The sequence below is a fragment of the Catharus ustulatus genome, chromosome 1 (assembly GCF_009819885.2).
Source record: "Catharus ustulatus isolate bCatUst1 chromosome 1, bCatUst1.pri.v2, whole genome shotgun sequence".
NCBI lineage: Eukaryota > Metazoa > Chordata > Aves > Passeriformes > Turdidae > Catharus > Catharus ustulatus.
Genome location: NC_046221.1, coordinates 138,228,455 through 138,251,598, shown reverse-complemented (window position 1 = coordinate 138,251,598; position 23,144 = coordinate 138,228,455). Strand labels below are relative to the sequence as shown.

Genomic DNA, 23,144 nt, shown 5'->3' with positions numbered 1-23,144 from the left:
TGGCTTTACACAAAACATCCACACAAAAACTTAAACCATTTTTGAATAGAACTTCTTCCTGATCTCTATCTTCATAGTCAGGAAAGTACTTTCTGTTATACTAGAAATATTTAAGACTTAGATCCACTGCCTCCAGCATTCTGGTTTTGGCTAGAATAGAGATCATTTTCTGCTTAGTAAGTGATACAGTGCTGTGTTTTGGATTTAGCCTGAGAATAACACTGATAACACACTGATGTTTTCGTTGTTGCTAAGTAGTGCTTACCCTAAGTCAAGGACTTTCCAGTGTCTCATACTCTGTGAATGAGGAGCTGCACAAGAAGCTGGGAGGGAGCACAACCAGGACAACTGACCTACATTAACCAAAGGGATATTCCACACCGAGCTGTGTACACAGACTGGGGGAGGTGACTGGAAGGGGCTGATCTCTTCTCAGGGAAAGGCTGGGCATTGATCAGCAGGTGGTATGCAATTGCATTGTGCAACACTTGTTTTTCTTGGGTTTTACTTATTTTTTTGTTATTACTATCATTATTATTATAACACTTCATCTACTAAACTTTTCTTATCTGAACCCTCAATTTTTTGAACCTGTATTGGTTTGACATGGCCTGTTTTTTGGCAGCTGGGGGGGTCACAAAGATATCTTCTGTGGGAAGCTGCTGGAAGCTTCCCACCCTGCCCAGCAGAATGAGTCCCCACTGGCTCTGAAGATGGACTGGCTGTTGGCCAAAATTAGGCTAATGAGACAAGTTGGTACCACCTCTGTGATGACATAACTAAGAAGAAAATCAAAACAAAGTCACAGGTTTTTTGTTCCTAATCAGAGAAGAGAAGGAGGTGAGAACATGTGAGGCAATACTAAGGTCAGCGGAGAAGGAGGGACAGGAGCTGCTCCAGGCACTGGAGCTGAGATTCCTCTGCAGGCCATGGTGAGACTGTGGTGAGGCTGCTGTGCCCTGCAGCCATGGGATCCATGGGGGATGCAGAGATCCACCCTCAGCCCATGGGATCCATGGGGGATGCAGAGATCCACCCACAGCTCATGGATCCATGGGGGATGCAGAGATCCAGCCCCAGCCCATGGGGATCCACAGGGATGTAGAGATCCACCCATAGCCCATGGGGAAGGTGTCCATACCAGAGCAGGTGGATCCCTGGAGGAGGCTGTGATCCAGTGGGAGACTTGATGGAGAGAGGGGCCCTGGTCCCAGGCTGGAGCAGCCTGTCCTTGGAGGGCTGCACTCCATGGAAAGAGAGACCCATGCCACAGAAGGTTTGGGAGGACTGTGTGCCTGTGGGAGGGACTCACATTGCAGCAGGTGTGATTTGACTGCTGCTTCTGAGAGTGGACCCACACTGGAGAAGTTCATGGAGAACTGTGCCCCATGGGAGGGACCCCACGGCCTCACAGAGGAAGGACTCCCCTCCCAGAGCAGTGGAAGAAAAATCTCAGTGATGGACTGACCAAAACCTCCACCCCTGTCTCCCTGCTCAGTGGGAAGGAGGGAGGGTCTGGGGAGAAAAAAAGGTGTTTTAAGGGCTTATTTTACTTCTCATTATCTGCCTCTGATTCTGTTAGTAATAAAAGTTACTTTGCAATTTAAGTTGAGCCTGTTTTGCCCTTGAAATATTTCTCCCAGTCCTTATCTCACTTATGAAGCATTTGTTATTTTTTCCCCTCCTCTGCCCAGCTGTGGCAAGGGAGGGTTGAGCGAGTGTCTGCCTGGCATTTGGCCAGTGCCAAACCACGACAGTACCTCTTTTTCTGCGTCTCCTTATGTCACTGAGGGCAGGGAGCAGAAAGTGAGTGTGTGTCTGCACGGTACTTAGTTACCATAAACCATGCCAGAATGTTAACAAGCTTTGTTTGGATCCTCTTCCTTCTTTCAGGGCTTTATTCCACAGGACTTATACCAAGCAGATCTTCCAAGAGCTAAAAGTCTTATCTCCTGAAGTCCAGTGCTGTGATCTTGCTTTTTGAGCTGGTCCTAGGATCCTGAACTCCATTACCCTAAGGACACTGTAGCCAAGGTTGCCTTTGACCTTCATATCACAACCAGACCTTCTTTGCTTGTATGAAGTCCATCATAGCACCTCTCCTTGATGGCTTCTCTATAACCTGTGTCAGGCACCTCCTAGATTGCTTATAGCCTGCTGTGATGGCCCTCCAGCAGATACTGGGATGGTTGAAGCACACCACGAACAACAAAGCCTGTGAATGAGAAGCTACTACCAGCTCTTAAGGCCTCATCTACTTGTTCTTCCTGATCAGGTGGCTTATACTGCACAGCTGCTATAGTCACCCATACCAGTCTGCTCTTCACTAATCCTTATCCACAGGCTCTCTGTTGGTTCATCATCCATCCCCAGGCAGAACTCCAAGTGCTACAGCTGTCCTCTCACATAAAGGACAACTCCATCTCCTCTTCTTCTCAGTCTGTCCTTCCTTAAGGGCATCTATCAATCCACTGCAGCATTTCAGTCATGTGAGCTATCCCTCTACATCTCCATGATCCCAACAAGATCACAGCCCTGCAACTGCACACAGACATCTTTCTTCTTGATTTAATCCCCATGTTGTAAATATTACTGTGCAGGCATTTGGAAGCATAGATTTGTCAACAGAAACAGAAGAGGCAAACCACAACATTCACAAGAGCTTCTACTCAGCTCCCAAAAAGGGGGGATAAACCACCAGGCATGCACCCATAAGATGTCATGTGGAACACTGGCTGTGCAGTGCAGAAATAAGATACAAAGTACTAGCAACATTTCTATAATCCATAAACCACCTGAATTCAGAAACAAACAAAAAACACCCCATTACCTACAAAAACCACTCGTGCAATCATTTTGGAGTCACCAAGCCTAGCTCATATGATAACCAACACAAACTGTCAACATTCCATAGGCCTCTATGGGCCTTTTCACAAACAGCAATTTAAACAGTAACTTTAGCAATACAGGAATACTAAGGTATTCTCCTTAGCTATTCAAATGTCCTCCAAGCTTGAGACCAAGGCAGTAACAAGTTCTCCACAGTAAAGCATCATTTTTGCAAAACAACAAAAAATCATCATTGATTTCATCAGTGAATGAGAAATCTACCACAGATATTTCTCTGAGACAGGCAGGGCAAAGGTCTTACACAACCAGGAGCAGAAGACTTGGGTTATCTCAGGACACTGCATGAGAATTCAAAATGCCTTTTATAGTCTGACTTACTGTTTATTTGTGGTTATACTACACAGAGAGTATTGGTGTATTTTTACTGCTATGCTCTGCACTTTCTCCATGTACTTTCCCTTAACCAGTTAATTACATACTCTAGACATCCTCTTCTAGACATCAGTCATTTTCTCAGGATGACCATGCTTGCTCCCTGACTTTTGCCAAGTTCATCACGCACAAAGAAGCCAGCAAGAAAATGGATAAATGCTGAATGGTATAAGACAACAATTTTGTACATTTAGTTTAAAAAACTTAACGTTTCGAGGTTTGTTTAAGGGTTTGCAAAATCTACCATAAAAAGCAATTGCACTTAGGTATTACACAGAAGACACAGAGGGATTATTTAAGCAGCACTGGCAACCTCAAAGAGCCCTCAGGTACCAACCTCATGCATTTTTTCAATGGATAGATGCAACTGCAGTTATCACATTTCCCTTAACTAAGAAATGCTTTCTTTGTTCTTCCTAGCCTCATTCAAAACCAGTAGCATCCTCACTCCAAAGGCTGTCCCAGAGGACTTGCATTTAAGATATAGACTTCTTCCAGGAATTTCTCACTGAACACTGAGAACAGACATGATTCCACAATTTTTGTGGATGTAACATATCCTGCATTGCATGGTATTTCACAGCCTGTCAATGCATTGTAAGAGGAATATAACGTAATTCAAACCCTGGTCAAGAACGCCATAAAAAAAAAAAAAAAAGGAATTTAATTTATTGTGCTTTCCTTGAATACTCCAGCATAATCTGTTCAAAAGCAGCTATCTGAAATATTTCCCTGCTGGGTAAAATAACATCATACTCAGACTGCAATACAGAAATCACTCCACTGCTAGTCCAGGGAAAGAATCACACATCTGTTTTCCCAGTCTCTGCAATTTTATCACCCCAGTGAATCATCAAGCAAAGGAGATTACTTATTTTTCCCCATCTAACTAGTTAAGACTCAGCAAGTGAATCTCAAAGTGCCAGCCAAATTAATAAAAAATAGTAAATAATACAGTCACAACTGTTCAATGTGTTTTACCGTCCATGAAGCAGGAGGGCATCCAGTCATAGTAGGACCTAGATCCACAGAGAAGGAAGGGAATTCCCTGAATATAGTGCACAGAAAGAGAAGTTTTTTCTTGCAAAATCCTAGCAGAACATTTAAAAGGGAAAGTCTGGAGTGAGGAAGACCAAGTTAGGTAGCACTTAAACAAACTCTACATTTATAAGTCCATGGGAGCCTCATGGGTTGTACCCACAACTCACAATGATGTCATTGTGAGACCACTCTCATCATGTCATTCCTATCTTTGAGAAGAGCAAGAAATAAGATGTAGGCAACTACAGACCAGTCAACCTTATATCAAGTTCTGGCAAGCGGACTGGAGAAAAATGCTGAAAATTACTTCCACACACAACATGATGCCCTTCTAAGACAAAATTGCTGTCTTGGTGGAAGAGGACAGAGCAGTGGATTTCTTTCCCCTTTACATTAGTAAGGCAGTTGACAGTCTCCATAAAGATCTCAGGGAAGATGATGAAGTATAGGCTAGATGAGCAGACAGTGATGTGGATTGAAAATCAACTGAACAACCAACCTCAGAGGATTTTGAGTGACATCTAGTTGGCAGATGGTAGCTAGTGGTGATGCTTAAAAGTCCATATCTGGTCCAGAACTCGCATAAGTCTCCATTAATAATCTGGATGCTTGGACAGAGTGTGGCCTCAGATGATGGGAAGGTTGGGAGGAGCGGCTGTGTACTCGATGGTTGTGTGAGGAGGCAGGCAAACAGGACCCTGATGAAATTCAACAAGTCCTGCATCTGGGGAAGACTAACACTCATGCACTGAGACAGGCTGGGGATACCCAGCTGGAAAGGGGTTGGCAGAGAAAGAGTCAGCAAAACCTCACTTTGGCAAAGACCAACAGCCTGATGGGCTGCACATCAGGGATGTTGCCAGCAGGCAGAAGGATGTGATCTTTCCCCTCTAGTCAGCATTTAGAAAGCCAGACCTGGATTATTTCATCATTCCTGGGCTTCCCAGTATGAGAGAGATGTGGATATGATGGAGAGTGCAACAAAGGGCCACAAAGATGATTAAGAGACTGGAGTATCCAGTATTCCTGTTAGGAGAGGCTGAGAGAGCTTTAACTGTTCAGTCTAGAGAAGAAAAGATTCTTTTCTTCTCCAGGAGTGGGAGGGATTCATCAGTGGACAGAAATACCTGGAACAAAGAAGACAGAGCCAGGCTCTTTCCAATGGTGGTGCCCACCAACAGAACAAGTGTCAGTGGAAACAAACCGAAACACATGAAATCCCATCTAACACAATTTAAAAAAAAAAAGGAAAAAAAAGTGCATTTTCTTTTTTTCAAACCTTTCCAGGCATGGGCCTGGACAACCTGCTGCAGCTGACCCTACTTAAAAAGGCACTTTGGACTTGAGCTCAAAAGATGTCTTTCAAACTAAATGTGTGATTCAGAATATGAAAGGAGACCAGAAACACAAGCTGAAAGGCTTTTTAAAAAACAAGGGAGAAAGATTCTAGGTATGTAGAAGAAAAACTAAAGGCAGAAAATAAGTCTTTTCCAGCTCAAATTAGTATGAAAGAGAATGAAATGTACAGCACAACACTATGCAGGTAGTGTAGAGTCAGGCCAATTTGTTTGTACCTAATTGCTGCCTTCGATGCTAAAGTGTGAGTTTATTGGGATTTTCATCTTTTAATGGTGCCCTTATATAAAAGAAGAGCACACCCAATCTTTAATCAGGCTAACTGGCATTCCCACCATTAAAATTATTACAAAATAAATTGCTTAAATGTTACATATAAAAAAGAATAAAGAAAGAGGACAAAAAAATCTCTCAGATGAGAGATTGATTAGTACAGCAATCAGATAACAGAAAGAGGAGCAGAGGGCACAAAAATAGGATAAACAAAGCTAGAGCACTGCTTCTTCTCCAGTGTGGCAAAGTTTTCTGAAAATCCCAGTTGAAAATATAGACAAAAGGATACAGAGAGTTCACAGGAGTCATGGTTATGGCAAATGAGGAATGAAAACAATAAATTGAGGCTATTAACCACTTCATTGCTAGAAATCTGCTATATCTGCAGAGTATCTATCAGTTTCCTAACCACCATTTGATTTTCCTTCAGGGAATGTAGGAAATCTTGAAATCACACAATGGTTTTGATGACATGAGAATAGACTGAAAAGCCCCAGGGTAACAAACTAACATGCTGCAGAGTGATGTCTGATACATTTAATAGCACTGGAAAAAAGTTTGTTGTGACAGCTGTGGAGCAGGATTGCTGGGAGGCTAGGTGAATTTGCAAAATGAGGTGGAGATTTCTGCCTAAAAATAAAGATGCAGAGTTCTTCCATCACTTATAAAGATAAGGAGAAGGGGGTAGATGGGGCAGTGGGGGAAATACAAGCTTTATGATCTTGAAGAGTGAAGTAGAAAAGCAGACATTCCTCCAAGACTGCTTTTTCAGAATTGTCATAATTCCTCATCTGGAAGAACATTCAATCATTTGGAAAGGTTTGTGAACACACAGAGTTGAAGCTATTGTGTACATTACAGAGCCCTTAAATTAGCCTTTTGACACGTAAAAACAAAGTAAAGAAGAGTACAACACAACATGGATCTAAGGCTTTGGATGATCTTATTATTTGGACCACAAAGTCTAAAACACCAAAGGAAACACCTGAGCTGTTTAACCAACTTCAGAAAAATTATTTTGATTTTCTACAACTGAAATCCTTGAAAAGATGTGTGACCTATGGCCATATAGGCTCTAGTAGTGATACTGACTTATGTAGACTAAATAGGAAATGAAAAGTTTTAAGAACTCTAAAGATCAAGTCTGAGAAAGTCCAAACATTCCAAGAGACACTGCAGCCATATAGCTCTCCATTTGGCAGAAGTTCATACCCTATTTATAGTCAGTATGGGGGAAGTACTACAGCTTAACACAGAAAGGAAGCAGCAAAAGGAGCTATCTCTTCCCAATTTCTTCACTTCCAAGCCTCAGAATAGTAACAGGCTACCTTGATAGATTTTTATTCCATAGCTTCTGCTAAAATGGATGGCAATAATCCTGAAGAATCGCACCATAATCCATGTGCCGAATACTGTATCAGCAAAGCCACAGAAATGATCAGCCAGCCACTTCTCTAAGAAGCAGGGTGGTCCAGACAAAAATTAAGAATAACAAAAAAAAACCATAAGCACTGAACATTGCCTCAGCCACAAAGCAGCTGATATTATTATTCTTAATAAGCATGGAAAATACAGTTCTCAAAAGGGAGTACATTATCTTTTCAGAGACAAAAGACAGGAATTCAGTGGGATTTTTAGATAAGAACTGAAGAGAACAGAAATACTTAATGAATGGAAGGCAGTTAGGAAACAATTAGACCAAAATACAATGCTGTTCATATTACATTACATGCCAAAATATATAGCTAAAGCCAGCTGATGGTGTTGAAAGACAACTGAGGGGAGGGGAAATGATTTTGGAAAATTCAATCAGCACATACAAGAACAGGGCTACAATTATACTACCTGGTATTTTTATGCTCAATTTCGTTCAAGTCCACAACTATTGCCCTAGTGTAAAAAGTAAGACAGGTATCTTGTACCATTTCACAAAATTCATAAATTACTGAAACACAAACTCTTCAGAATTTCGTATTTTTTGTCAGCCTTTCCAACAGGCAAAAAGCGCTCCCTTTTTAAGGAAACAACATAACCACAGAAATCTTCTCTCACAACCTCTTCTGTACTTATGCTTAAACAGTGCTTAAATTTCTTTCACCCAAAATTCTAAACTATGTTTCTTTTTGAAAACATGTCCAACAAGGTACCTGACATCCTGTATTATGTTAAATCATTCCCACAAATCAAATGTTAAGTATTTTCCTTCTGAGTTTTTACTGAAAGACTAGCAGACTCCATCCAGCCAAATGATGAAACGTATCTCCCTACCAGGAGGAAGCCTATGACAGAAGGTAAGAGCCATGAGCAAATGATTAATCCACAACTCTGGATAGGAAAAGCTGCTAAAATTGATGGACAGACATTGTAACAGGAGCAAACCAAGTTTTGTTAGTGACAGTCGGTACAGGGCTGTTACTGTCAAAGGTTGGTCTGCCACTCCTGTGAAAGCCAAAAGGAATCCCACTGCCATGCATCTGGCACTTGCAGGAATCTCTTGATGCGCCTCCAAGCAGCGTTCAGCAGGAGGCTGGGAGGCCTACAGAACACGTGTGTGCTCTATGGTGCTCTAGATTTTGGCCAGAAAAATCTCAATACTTTGAATCTCTCCTTCTCTACAACTCCCTGAAAGGTGGTTGCAGTCAGGAGGGGGTTTGTCTCTTTTACCAGGCAGCAACTGACAGAATGAGAGGACACAGTCTCAAGCTGCACCACGGGAAATATCGGTTGGATATCAGGAAAAAGATTTTCACCAAAAGAAAAGTACTGGAATGGTCTGCCTGGGGAGGTGGCGGAGTCACCATCCCTGTATGTGTTTAAAACAAGACTGGATGTGGCACTCGGTGCCATGGCTTGGTTGAGGGTGCTAGCGCGTCGGTTGGACTCGATGATCTTGGAGGTCTCTTCCAATCTAGTGATTCTGTGATTCCAACAATTAAATCTCAGTTTTAAATGCAACAATGCATTACATTACTAAGGTCAGGACACTTGCCAAAATGAACCACCAAAGTCAGCAACCTTAGTTACTAATTATGTAATGCATAACAGGAGTGCAACAGACCAACTTTTCTAATGATAGTTACTAATTATGTAATGTGTGAAAGGAGTGCAACAGACCAACTTTTCTAATGAATTTTAACAAAAATTGCACCAGATATTTGCAGCTACATGTATATTATATACTACCTCAGAATTAGAAACTTATCAGTTAAATTCTTAGCATTTTCATATCATACAAGAGTAATATGTCTCTACAACCACACATCTACAAAGTACTTTTTGCTTTGCATATGGAACAAAATTTTCCATTTTAAGTCAGCAGGTTCAGAGAAAAGTTATGCACGTTAAACACCTTAAAAAGACCAAAAAAGGCCAATACCAACATTTTCAAAAGTATCAAACCACTTTAGCTACTTTACTTCATACATCTACAATCCCAGCGTACTAACTATAAGTAGCACGATAATTCCAAATTAAGTCAATAATCATTCAGCAATGCTGAATATAAGATATTTAAGAATATTAATACGCAAAATTTCCAGATTAAAATAACTGTAACTTTTTTGAGTGTCTTTTTCATTTGTCATGTTTTTTTCATACAGTCTTTCTCTACAAGAAAAGGTAATTTCCTCATACTGCTACAGTAAAACGCAATCAAGTGGTTTTGTGAAGCTGAGAAGTCTGGTCAACGTATTGCTAGATTTGTTAAGAACTTTTGTTTTAGTCTTTCTCCTCCTTATTGTAGGAAACACCCACTGAATCTTCCCTTTCCAAAGCAACAAAGGATGAATTTGTAAATGCAACTATACAAAAAAGCACAGGATCAAGAATTTCTCATTACAATTGATAGAAATATTATCTTTATGATGCACACATTTCTTTACTTATATTAAGGGTGGGAAAAGATATTAATTTCAATGAGATATATTCTGAAGTATGTCATTTATGATTTCATCACATTCACTAGAGCATAATACTGGTACTCAAATATCACACTGTATTCCAACATACCAGCATCAGAAACAAGTTGCTACAGTTCAGTGGCAATCTACAAGTGGGGCCACCATCCAACTGCAGAATGCACTGAAATGTGAAGAAAAAAAAAGGCAAGAAAAAAAAAGCTTTAAAAGCTTGAATGTAACAGACTGCTAGCAAGATAAATGCACTTAACTCAAAGAGCTTGAGAGAAATCTGGGTTTTGGCCAATTTTGAGAAATAAATTAGCAAAACCAGACCTCTTTCTGATGTGGAAGAAAGCTCCAGCACCACTTTTTCATCAAAGCTACTTCCCAGTGCAGCACACATTTGATCATGAAGCACTACACTTGCCATGTCTAAGGCAGTTCTGATTCTGTATTTAACTTCTAATAAATTTTTACTGCCATTTAAAGGACAAAAATTATCAAATAATTTTGCTATTGCAGGATAAAAAAAGTCAGCTAGGACAACAGACATATATCAACATTAATTTATTTTTAATTTTTTATTTTGAGCAATGTTCAACACATCCCTGTTATCATCAGAGTCCTCCGTGCTACTTGCTACACAGACAACAACTGACAAAATGAAACAATTCGAAGAGGAAGGACTCAGAAGTGACACCTCCAAGTGCTTCAGTTGCCACATGAAAGACATTAGCATAACCACTCAGCCCCTTTCTTCTGACACTACCAAGAGCAGATGATCAAAAGCTCGCTGCGCTGAAGTAAATGGTCATGTTACAAAACGTCAACTGGAAATCAAAGTGAAAAAAGAAAAAAACCCCAAACAAACAAAAAGCAAACCACCAACAAAAACCACAAACAACTCCTCCTCCAAAATATACCATAGAGTAAACAAACTAATTATATAGAGGACAATGACAGAATGCAATCAACCCTCTGCAAATGTTAAGACATCTCCCTGACTTTGCTCTGACATGATTCTGATGCTGCACCTCAACAGTAATATTCAGAGATTATGCCAACAAAACAGAGAGAAGTTTTCTCCTAGATCTTAAATACTTCTGCACAGTTCATATTGCATAAGGCAAGGCAAACACACAGTTGCCAGCTCCCAAACTCCAAAGAAGTTTTTACTCGCCTTTCAGAAAACTGACTCCTCAGCATGGACAGGAACACACCAGGTTCAGGTAAGTGACTGCACCTGAGCTCAGGAAGCACACAGGGACTTCAGCCAAACAGCCCAGAGAGCCCACGGCTTCACTTCTATACCCTCATTGCTCCTCCTCTCCCTTCTGCTATTGCAGGTGACAGCCACAAACTCCTCCTGGCTTTGCTGGACAAGTTATGCGGGGTACACAACAGAAAGTGAAACTATTTTGATATTCTTTAAATGTATATTTATATACAGTACTACCAAAATGAGCAGAGAGCTCAGGGAATTAAGGCATCTCTGACTTTGGTTCTTCCTCCAAAATAGCCTTCTGCAAGCACAAGCTTTGGGAACGTGGCCTTAAACCATTTCTAGTCACAGGACCAACCACTGAAGAGACAAAATCTTGAAGAAACAAAGCACTTGGAGCACTCTACTTTGATTTAGCTATAAATGTTGGTTTTCAAACCCACACAATTGCCCAATCATAACTATATAAAATTCAGAGGGCTTTATCTACAGCATGACTAAAGCCGCTATCAAACATTTGGGACTCTGGTGTTACTAGTGTGAGTTTAAAATGGAGCCTCTGTATCCTTCAGTAAATCCAGATGTTGCAAATGTCAGTCTCTTGATTAATTAAAAGCCATTACAAGTTAAAATGGAACCAGTATTGGAGGATCACTTACACTTGGTTTTGATTTTATCACATACATCAGATTATGAGCAGAGGCAATCGATGGAAGCAGAGTTCACATGAAGTTACTAATGCTCCTTCATTCAAAAGCATCTTTGACTTCTTCATGAAGTGCTGACCCTTTCAGGATGATGATTTCACCACATGTGACTACACTTATGTTTTGGTTCTGCTCCCCTATGACGTCTTTCCAGTTATTCCCTGAAACAGATATGATGGAAACAATAACCCTACACCATTTAATCCATGTTTACCAACAAGTCCTACTTGCTGAGCACAAAGTACTTAAATATAAACACCTGGAGAGCAGGCAAGGTCAGCAAGAAGCCTACACTTCTCAAGTTTACTATCCTATTTATCTCCTAGATTAAGGCTTTTTTACAGCAGTTACCTTTTGCTTTCAGAAGAGCAGCTGAGTTTACACAGTTACCCACAGTTGCAGTGATGCTTGCAGCAAACAGCCCAGTTGTTATTGCACCACAGCTGAAAATGTTTTCCAGGGAAAGTAGTTGAATTTCATCCTTCCTATGCCACTTGTCTGTAGGGACAAGCAATGTAAGTCAGCATGTTTCATTTTGATCATTTTGGGAAGTAGCATTAGACAGGTGCCTACTCTAATTTTTATTTCTCCAGCATGCATCTGTTTTTCTTATTTAGAGTTTGCATACTGATAAGCTCCCAACAGTTATTTTCATTTAAGATTCTTCAAAGGAATTTTCCTATGCTCCCATTCCTGTCTTCAGCTGCTCTTGTCCTGGATTTTCAGGTAAATCACTACAGAATCATAGAATGGTTTCGGCTGGAAGATATGTTCAAGGTCACTCAGTCCAACCCCCCTGCAACAAGCAGGGTCAACTAGATCAGGCTGCTCAAAGCCCAAACTGACCTTGACTGTCTCCAGGGAGAGGGCATCTACCACTTCTCTAGACAACCTGTTCTAGAGTTTCATCACCCCCAGTATAAAAAACTTCTCTTTTATTTCTAGTCAAACTCTGCTCTTTTAGTTTAAAACCATTACCTCTTGTCCTGTCACAAGATGCCCTGTTAAAAACTCTCTCTCCGTATTTCTTCTAAGCCTCTTTCATTGCCAGAATTGCTTGAACAGTCCAAACCTGTACAACTACAAAAGAGAGCCCGGTACAATCCATCAGTATTGGATACATTGCATTTGGCTATGCCAGGTCCTCTAACAATGTAGAGTACACCAGAGAGCACTGCAAAGCAAAATATCTCTGCTGACGTGTGTGGCATTGGTTGCTGGAGACAAGCACTTCTGCCCTCATTCAGTTACTCTCTGAGGGGCAGCCACAGAGACAGTCCTGTTCACTAACACTCTTTCTGCAAGATTTCTCTTAAGCAGTAAGACCTAAGTCCAAAATAAAGCACAATCACAGACCCTAGCTGCTGGAGCAATGTATACTGAAGTCAGTGTATGTGTATTTTACCAGCCTGGACCAAGTGGGACACAGATCTGGATCAGTTGTGGCTTAAGTACATCTAGATCCCAGCTGCGGTCGTTCTGCCCTTCAAATTGACATTCACTTGCACCAGAACCTTGTCCATCTGATCAGCAGCTGAGAACCAATCCATTAAAAGCAATTTTGCTTTGCTTCTGGAAATTAATAACGAGCATTAGTACTGTGAGGTTACAGCCAAAGAGAAAATGAAGGTGTACTACTCAAAAGGAAGATTGGACTGCAGAAGTCCCTGTGTTCTGAGGAACAGACAGCTCTGCTCTTTCACTGTCACCTCAGTGAGAATGGCTGACCAAAGGCCACCTGGGTGGCTGGGGTGGAAAACTCTGCAGCAGCTGAAGGTAAAACGGACTAAGGCAGTAACTGCACAGAATTTTCCAAGCCTATTTCTGAGACTTTTTTCAACTGAAAACCCTCTAGAGATTCCTAACTCAATGGCTATTTCAAGACAACCAAACTGAACAAGAAATTAAAACCAAGTTGACTTTATTTTCCTTCTTGGGTACATAATCACAGTGCATTACTGAGGCAGAAATTGTCTGTTCTGTGTATTTTTCAGCAGCACTGAACAGATTACCTGAGATGAGTAATGCACTTGTCTGCTTTACCTAGTTGTCACAGAAGAAAATATTAATAGGCCACTGCAGTATACAGATTCATTCTTAAAGATTGATCATATGATCAATCTCAAAGAAATTAGCAGCTTACAATTCCTTCTGCTTCCAAAGCAATAAAGACTTTCATTCAACTAAAACTCCAAGTTTCATAGTCTGCCACAAAGGAGGACTTAGGTTTTATATAGGAGAATATGACCAGAGCAAGAACTAGAAGATCAGCCTTGTGATTCAGAACAGTATAAACCAGAAACGCTAATATCAAAACAAGCAGAGTAGAAGGGGGAAACATTTAAGATAAATCAAATTTATGTTCTGGTCTGCAAATGTTACACATAAAATGGTGGATTCTATCCCAATGGAGCCTAGTGGTACAGATCATATTTTATGAACTCAAAAAAGAACATTTATTTCTCAAATTACTATTGGTACATGCATAGTATTATATAAGCTCCTTTTTGTGGGGCTACTTGAAACAGAAAATTCCTTGGGACTCACCTGCCTTACGTAAATTCACAGTTAACTGCCTCCACTGAAAAAAAAAATGTAACAAAAAATAAAAGGCACAGTGTATCGATGTATATGTAGCAGATGAAAGCTAGAAAAATCTGGGGAGGAGAGAAGAGTGGTCTCATTCCCTTTAATACAGTGTGTTTGAGCAGGAAATGTACTACCACCACATTTAAGTAAAAAATCAGTGACCTTAATGAGCAACTTGAGAAAAAGAAAGAAGAAAGCCCAAACACATAGGCAACAACAAATGTAAACCCATAGCTGTTCTCCCATATGAATACTAAAATAGGCATTAAAAGGGTGACAACAATGCTCAGTCGGACAAGATGCTGAGTCTGAGGGGTGCCACAAATCAGCTTTGGGCAAATCCTGAGCCTGTAGAAACTCTCGCTGTTGTACTGAATGCAAGATGGTCACTCAGGCAAGTTTAAAATAATCTTATGATGTAAGGAATGTCTGCGATAGGCGACCTGAGACTAACCTCCTCTTATATAGCATAATGATTATTGATTTAAAATTAATCTTAGAGAACTGAGATAGATTTGACTGATATATTTTCTTTTTTAAAGCAGCATTAGTATTCTTCTAAAGTCAGGTTCTAAGATCACAGGTCCTTTGCCATACCTCTCACTGCAGTGTGTAGTACAATAAAACACTTTGCCAAAATACATAAATTCTTAGAGATGTATTTTAATCTACCTGTCTATTCATTAGATACTTCTATCAAGTGTCTCTTGGCAGCAACAGCACCAAAGGGATTTCTACGTTTTTCTCTGATCCACTGTGGAGAAAATTCACAGAAGAGACCTATATTAATTAGAACTAAAGAGTCTGATAAAATATTACTATTATTAATAGCAGTACAGAAAAAAAGAAAGAATCCAAATGAGCCAGGTGTCTGAATATTCTCCATCAAATAAAAAAATAGGTAGGTAGATAGATAAATAAATAAATTAAAAGCAAACCTCCAACCACTGGTCCATTCTCTCTATCTCAAAATCAGAAATCAAGCCTCTTGTAAGATCAAGGTACCCAAAATATCATTTTTTAAAACTACAGGCTAACAAGGTTAACATTTTTCTCATGCTCACATACAATTTTTTCTTGTACCGTAAAACTGAAACAAAAAAGAGCAAAGCATTCTTCAAAGATTCTGGCAAAAATACTGACTTAATCGAGTAATTGGCATTTAAGGGATTACAAATCTGAGCTAAAACTTCACTACTGCCATCACAGTGAAAATGTAAGTGACTTGGGGTCAAGTGAAGAAAGAACTTACATTTATTTCACTACTTTGAGATTACTGCAGACATTTGGTAACAAAAAAGTAAAAGATTACTGCAACGCAGTTTTTGACAGATAATATTTCCTGTCGAGACAGAACAGAAAGAACTGTAGAGCTTCAAGATTGTAATCGTTTCGTACATTTCTACCCACAAAGTACTTCTTTAGGCAAAATATTTCACCCCTGCAGCTGCTACCTCTTAGATGTACTGCCACCCTTCATCTTCATCCTCCCACAATCGAAAAGAATGGAAGACATGACAAGGCAAAGTTTTCAATCTTAAAACAAGAAAGTTTTATACAATACAGCAGGAATAGATTAAAGAATCCCATGTGCATTATGAGTTTCTGCAACTATATCAACAGTAAGATATTATAAATTGCTTCCTTTCTCAAATCAGCATTAAAGACATGCAAGCATTTGCAAAACCGTGTTATAAAACAAATACAAATTTATATGAGCTTTTGCTAACAGATGTCTCCCAACAGGGGTCAATGACAGGTTGTTCTTCCCTAGCCCAGATCTGCAATCTGTTTTTATCTGATTCAGTATCTTATTGTGTTGCTGTTCAAAAGAATTATATCTATTTTAAACACCAAGAAACAAGATCAGGTAAGACAAAGGCTTTGTATGAACCTCTAAAGCTGTAGTGGCTTTGATCCAAGTTTATCTGCACAGCCTTCATCTGAATGACAGAAGTTTGAGTAAAGTAAAACTGATTGCAAGGGACAATAGATAGATGCTATTCAAGATAGGGTGGATATGTCCAAGGGAATTAGACAAAATTCACATGGAAACAAGGAATGCAAGAACTCTCATGCACATGGCAGGTTTTCTGGGTTTCTTTGTGGAAATAAGAGTTTGAGATTTTATTAAAAGTAATAATCCAACAGAAGGAGCAGCAGACAAGATTGGAAGGTGATTCTAAGAACTGACAAGTAAACATGAGAAAGACTTCTAATAAAAGCTTTCATCTCTGCAGAAAATTAGCCAGAACAAAATCAAGGCCAGCTTTTGTCACCCCAACTTAAATCTTATGAATTTTCACAAGCTAATATAAAGAGATACATTACAGACACATAAAGAAGCAAGCAGTTATTCCATTTCCACACAGGAAGTCTGCTCTACAGCCATCCCACATATTGCTTTGTAAGAAGAAACACTCACACACTCCCCTTTAATCAATAGTTTTCAACACTCCTACAACAGCTCTAGAGAATCTCCAGAGTAGGTCCAGAAATGGTAAAAACTAATCTAATTTTGAATATAGGGAATAACAACAGACAGGAAGAATCTTGAAAATAAAAGGCTCACTTAACAAGACATTAGGATTTTAGGTGCCTTTGTGTATGGCACTGTCTGAACAGGCACTTCTGGTGCTCATGCAGCACTTAGGAAAGTCAGCTCCTCAAAATATTGCAGTTTGGAGAAAAAAACCCAAGAATTCTTGTGCTTGTATCTTGAATTTGTTCTTTTGTAGTTTTGAGCACACATACAATTTGGCAGATATGACCACTATATTCAAAAGGTTCCTTTGCATCTAATGTTTTCTTAGTCAAATCTCATTCAGCTCACAGAATTTACATCTTTTTCATGTTTCTTATAAGTTATATTTTTATATATTATTTTCACAATATTTATATCTTTTTTAGCTTTCAGTCAGTGACTGCTGTCAACTTTGCTCACTTCAGGATCATGGCAGAGCATCATGCCTTGTCTAACATTGGTCATGCATCCCCAAGCACTGTGTGACTGCCAACTTCGAGACCATGTTTGTTTTTAAATTAAGAGGAACAAGAGGGTAAGAAAGGATTTTGTTTTACAGAATCACAAAATCAATTAGGCTGGAAAAGACCTCTGAGATCTTTGAGTCCAATCTCTGGCTGAACATCACCACATCAACTAGACCCCGGCAAAAACTGCCATGTCCAGTCTTTCCTTAAACACGACTAGTGACTCCACCACTTCCTGGGCAATCCATTCCAATGTCACTAATCACTCTTCCTGTGAAATTCCTCCAAATGTCCAACTTAAAACTCCCCTGACACAGGGGGCTATGTTCACTTGTCCTGTCACTTGTCACCTGGGAAAAGAGACCAACCCCCATGTGGCAACAACCAAGTCGTAGAGAATGATGAAGTCTCCATGAGCCTCCTTTTCTCCAGGGTAAACACCTCCAGCTCCCTCAGCTGCTCCGCACAGGACTGGTGCTCCAGACCCTTCCCGAGCTCCATTGCCCTTCTCTGGACACGCTCCAGCTCCTCAATGTCCTTCCTGTACTGAGGGGCCCAGAACAGGAAGCAGTACTTGATGTGCACCCTCACCAGTACAGAGGGACAATCCCTGCCCTGTTCCTGCTGGCCACACTATTGCTGATCAGGCCAGGTTGCCATCGGTCTTCTTGGCCACCTGGGCTCACTGCTGGCTCATGTACAGCCAGCCGTCCACAAGCACCTCCAGATCCTTTTCCGCTGCTGACACGATGCAATGTCCCTGCTCCTGAAGCACGCCCATGCTGGTGCCAGTCACCCCTCCAGCAAAGGGCGAACAGCGGACACAGCGAGGCGGCCTCGACCCCGCTGCCGGGCAGGGGGATCCAGCCCCCGACCCGGGCAGGGCCGGCAGCACCGGGGCTGCGGCCCAGCGGGCGAAGGCCCCGTTGCTGGAGGGGTGAGGGGCAGCGAAATGCAGCACACGCTGGTCTAAAGAAGACAAGGAGCAGGGGCTGAGCCCAGCCGGGCGCCGGGAATGGCGGCCAGGCGCCCCTCCTCCGGAGCCGAAGCCTCCCGAAAGGGCGCTACAGCCCGGCGGAGGAGCGCCGGCAGCCCGGGGGGACGCCCTGTGCGGAGGAGGGTGACGGGGAGGAGAAAAAGGAAGAGGATGAGGCGGTGGGCAGAGCAAACACGCACCTTCCCCGCGCAGATCGGGCGGCGGCCGCACACCCCCGGGGCCCGGCCGGCTGCGGACGGGGGAAGGAGGAGCCGCCGCGGGGCTGGGAGGGGCCGGGCCGGGGCCCGCCGTGCCCCGGCCCTGTCGCCTCGCAGCCCGGCCCTGCCGCCGTGCCCCAGCCCTGCCGCCTCGCAGCGCGGGGCCCGCCGTGCCCCGGTCCTGCCGCCTTGCACCCCGGCCTTGCCGCCTCGCAGCCCGGCCCGAGGCCAGGCGGGCCCGGCCCAGCCGCTGCCGCCCAGTGCCCGGGTTCTGAAATCGTCACTCGCCACCAGCGGGTTTTGCAGGGGACAGAAACCTTCCGTGCGAGGGGCTGTGAGAGCGGTGAGGCACTGGGCGAAGCTGCCTCCCAAAGAAGTTGTGGATGCCCCTTCCCTGGAAATACTCAACGCCTGCTGGGATGAGTTTCTGGAAAACGTGATCTAGTCGAAGGTGTCCTTGCCCATGGCAGGAGACTGGAACGAGACAGTTTTTAGGTCTCTTCCAACCCATACCATTCTATGATGCTGTGATGATTCTGTGATTGTACTTGTATTGGGAATGTGTGATAGTGGTGCAAGAGCACACAGAAGATGGATAAGCACGAAGAGCCTTTCCTGCTGGCTGAGTATTCAGTATCGGAGTATTTCAGAGCATGGCAATTGTTGCTTCTGTAGCTCACTGATGTCTAAGAGCCTTTCCTGCCTTCACACTCCTAGGAACTGAGGCAGAGGCACTACTCCTCAGATGGTGGCCGCTTGCAGAAGTAACATTGCACTCATTTAAATAAAGGTGTGTTTATAAAAACACTTAGGTAAATGAGTGCAATTTCTTCTGTAGATAAGATCTTAAAATACAAACATGGTTCTTAATCTGCAAACACTTGAATTAAAGCTCTCATTTTATTCTATTTAAGTCAATGGGACTACCCAGGTGCTTAGAGGTAAGGGTTTTTACGATCAAAGCCCTTGGTGCATTTCCAAAAAGCTGCTGTATCAGGAAGACATTGAAGAATTTCCCTCTAGTATTCAACACCGTATTCCAATATTCATTAACTTTCTGCCTCAGTGAAATGACTGTTATACTAATGAGCTTCATGGGTGTGTACCTCAAGGAGGGGTTTGGAACACATTATTATAAGATAATGGCTGTTCTGCCAACCTGACTCCTCCACCTCTGTATTTGAGGTGACTCATTTGTATTTTTTCACTTGTATTTTTCAGTGCAGCATCTGAACAGTATGTTTTTGCAGCTGGGACTGTGGCCTCTGCAATACAGATCAGGGAGCATACTGGTGGGATGAAACAACATATTTCTCAAACTGCCACAGTCCTTAAGAGTCCTGTTCCATTAAGGGAAACGAAACAACTGCTTCAAATGTTACATAAGGAAAAGGCTGTCAGAGATTTTCCTGTCTGGCTCCTTCTTTGTGGCACATTCTGTATGTTCTTTACATATAGTACCCTATAAGCTGTAAGCATCCGTCTAGGACTGTATCTCTGGAAAGAGATTATACAGTGATTAATGTGACAAATATGTCACTGAAAGTCATGCAAGAAAATATTCTGTCCTCAAAGTTTGGCTGTTACACCCACAGTACCTTGAACTTAACTACCATTGCACAGCCTTCCTTTTCACTTTCAGCAAGAGAGAACATAGGACATGAACAAGTTGATCTAACACTGTATCTGCAGTATATAAATTTAGGATTTTGGTTGGTTAATAAGAGTGATTTCTTTTCATTTGCTCCCTTTACAATGAAATCACTTCATCCAACTGATTTCCCATTATTTTTCCTTAATTAGTTTCCTTTGTTAATCCTTCTATACCAAGAAGTTGAAAGGAGAGTCAGGCCATCTTTTTTTCTCCTTCATCAAATAGTCAGAAGGATGGAGACATCTTGGTGTAGCTGTCATTAATCCCAGGTCAGAGGGTAGAGAACTCACTACTTTAGTCTCCTGCTGTCCTTGCCAGAGGAGTGAGAAAAGCAAGTTAAGAGGCATAACAACAAAACCTAGAGCTCCAGCCCTCTTCAGCCAGCAACATGCACAAATCGGTTTATAGGTTTGAAACACATCAGTACCCATTTAACCTCGGGAAAGGTATTTCCCTTATACCCATCTCTTATGTGATTTTTCTCTATTTTGTATTATTCACTAAATACAGAGATTTGTTTACAACCTCAGGACTTTTGGATTGCTTAGTTTTCCCCACTCAGGACTATAATTGTAAATCTGGGAGAGTCTGGAGCTGGGGAGTCTTGTCATCAGTTTCACAAACTTTATAGGGGCAAATCCCAGCCCCACCATCCAGAAATCATCTTTGTCATCCATCTTGCATACTCTTGAACTTACAAAGACTATCAGGTGCTTGAAGGTCTCTATGGACACATCACTGCTGTGATTATACTGGTAGAAACAGTGTCAGAGTCAAGAACTTACTATTAGAGAAATGGATTGGGTATATATGAATGTCAAAACTAATCAGAATTATCTAATTGTAACTTGCTGCTTCAAGGAATAAGCTGGTACCTAACTCCTGGAAAATGGAATTCAACCTAAAATGAGGACATATGACACTGTTGGATCTTTTCACCTCCTATTATACAGCACATGAAGCAGCTGGTGGAGTGTGCTGTTAGGCACAAAGCACTGCCTGAGCAGCTCCTGAATCTCTTCTGATGGACAATTGCTTGGTACGATGTTTCTCCCTGTAAAGAAGGGGGAGTGACATGATGCTTCTTCACTCTGCCTTGGTTTTCCACTCCATTTAGACAGCATGGCTTTTGGAGCAAGAACTGCTTTGGTTGTCCTCCAAACTTTATTGAAGTCTCTAAAATGCGACTGTATTAAATAAAAAGAAGAAATCACAAGCATATTCACATACTAATTATTATGCAAAGTAGGGAGGGGGAGGGAAAAAAGTATGAGATTCCTTTGAAAAGCTGCCAGCACAGGTCCAAATACAAAAGGTGTTTGAAGTGGGAGCACCCTGTACCAGACTGAAGAATTACCAATATACCAGTTACCCTTGTTTAGGAGTATACTCTCAATTTTCATTTTATGACATTTATTTACTTTAGCATAGCATTTTAAAATTTTTTTTACTCAGTCTCCCAAAAGTCTTCTCTAGGTCCACAGTGGATTTTAGTACCACTACAAGATGTTTTTGCATTTAAAGTTTTTCTCTGTTGCTTTGCACTGTACACAGGCAAAAATGGGTTGCTAATTAATGCAGACTTCACCTTTAATTCCATCTTTTCTTTTTTTTTTTTTTTTTTTTAGTTAAAGGAATGGAAAAGAATTACTCGTAACTTTCAAAGAATACTTTTTTTTCCCCAGTTCTTTGTAGAAGGAAGTATTTAAGCTTGTCCTGACTTACATGCCTTCATTTATGTAGCCTAGCAGCAAATAAATATATCCTAGTAATGCTTAGAAGGGGAAAAAAAGCAGGGACATTGTGAAAGAAGAACAGCAAGCATCTCAAAACTTTTATATTTCTACATAGGTCTGTTTGCTTTTCTGTTGATGTGTCAGAGAGTTGTTTATTTCAGGTATCAGGATCAGATCATCAGGCAAGAACTGATAGTTCAACAGTGGGTTGGTAGGGGGTACTTGCTTGAGACGCATCACATCTGCAGCCTGGCCAGTTTTGCAGTCAGAACTCACCATTTGTTGCCTCAATTTTCTGTGCATTGCTGATATAAGCCAACAAAGTTGATACAAGCCAACAAAATGAGCCCTTTCCTGCCAAAGTGAAGTCTCCTCTCTGAGTAACACCAGCCAAGATAGCCAGCAGCAAAATGCCACTGTATATGTGCTCCTGGCAACTGCAAGCCCTTCTGCTGTTACAGCCTCTTGCAGAGAGGGCACACAGCATCTCAAAAAAGCCATGATGAACACACATCCTCCAGGGACATAAAAATGTCCACAACTCATGACCCCACAAAAGTTCTGGCAGCAAAACTTGCTTGCAAAGACATAGTCTGGCAGGGTGATTTCTCCTGCAGACTACTACATGTTTTTCTTACAGGGGCAATGGGTTTGCCATACCACAGACAGGGTTTTGGTAAAAAATTGGTGTAACGTGTTCCCACTTGAATCTCCTTATAAATTGTGTGACTTGTGCTGCCATGGAGGGAAAACAGAGCATGGGCACCTGATGCAAAACCAGACATGCAAGGAACCTTCCCTGTTCATTCCTACATTTTCAGTTTTCGGGTAGCAATTGGTCCAGCACTATACACTGGTCTGCCTCCACTCCTGTGTTTACAAAGCAAAGGTATTTGGATGTCTGACATCAATTATCATATATTTGCATTAAAAATACATTAAATACTGCTCTAAAGAGCTTTCCTTACAATGAACAATTAAATTATAGCTTCTCTCAAGAACTCTCTCCCCTAGAGCTAGGTCCCTTCATTCTTGTCAGTATTTTAGTGAGGATAAAACCCAAGTTCAACTTACTCAAAATCCAAGTTTGACTTATTCCACCCATATTTGTCCCAGACAAATTTAAATCGATGGATAGTTTCAAAAATGCAGATGAAATACATCCTTTATTTCTCCACTTGGAATGAACTGAACTGTGTT

General features: G+C 41.4%; 1 protein-coding gene across 4 annotated transcripts in view; it reads right to left on the bottom strand.

Annotated features, from left to right (window-relative positions):
• The window catches only part of CPQ (carboxypeptidase Q), a 142,083-nt gene extending 123,491 nt beyond the window's left edge, over window positions 1-18,592 (bottom strand). Inside the window, exons 1-3 of one of the 4 annotated variants that reach the window (XM_033076138.1) lie at window positions 18,537-18,592; window positions 12,132-12,278; window positions 9,961-10,032 (exon numbers count right to left, since the gene is read on the bottom strand). In XM_033076138.1, coding sequence (XP_032932029.1) covers window positions 9,961-9,966 — 6 coding nt within the window. In that variant the 5' untranslated portion in view covers window positions 9,967-10,032; window positions 12,132-12,278; window positions 18,537-18,592. The remainder of the gene's footprint in view (window positions 1-9,960; window positions 10,033-12,131; window positions 12,279-18,536) is intronic. The other 3 variants (XM_042779865.1, XM_033076147.2, XM_033076157.1) reach the window with 3 other exon arrangements.
• Window positions 18,593-23,144: the final 4,552 nt, after the last annotated feature.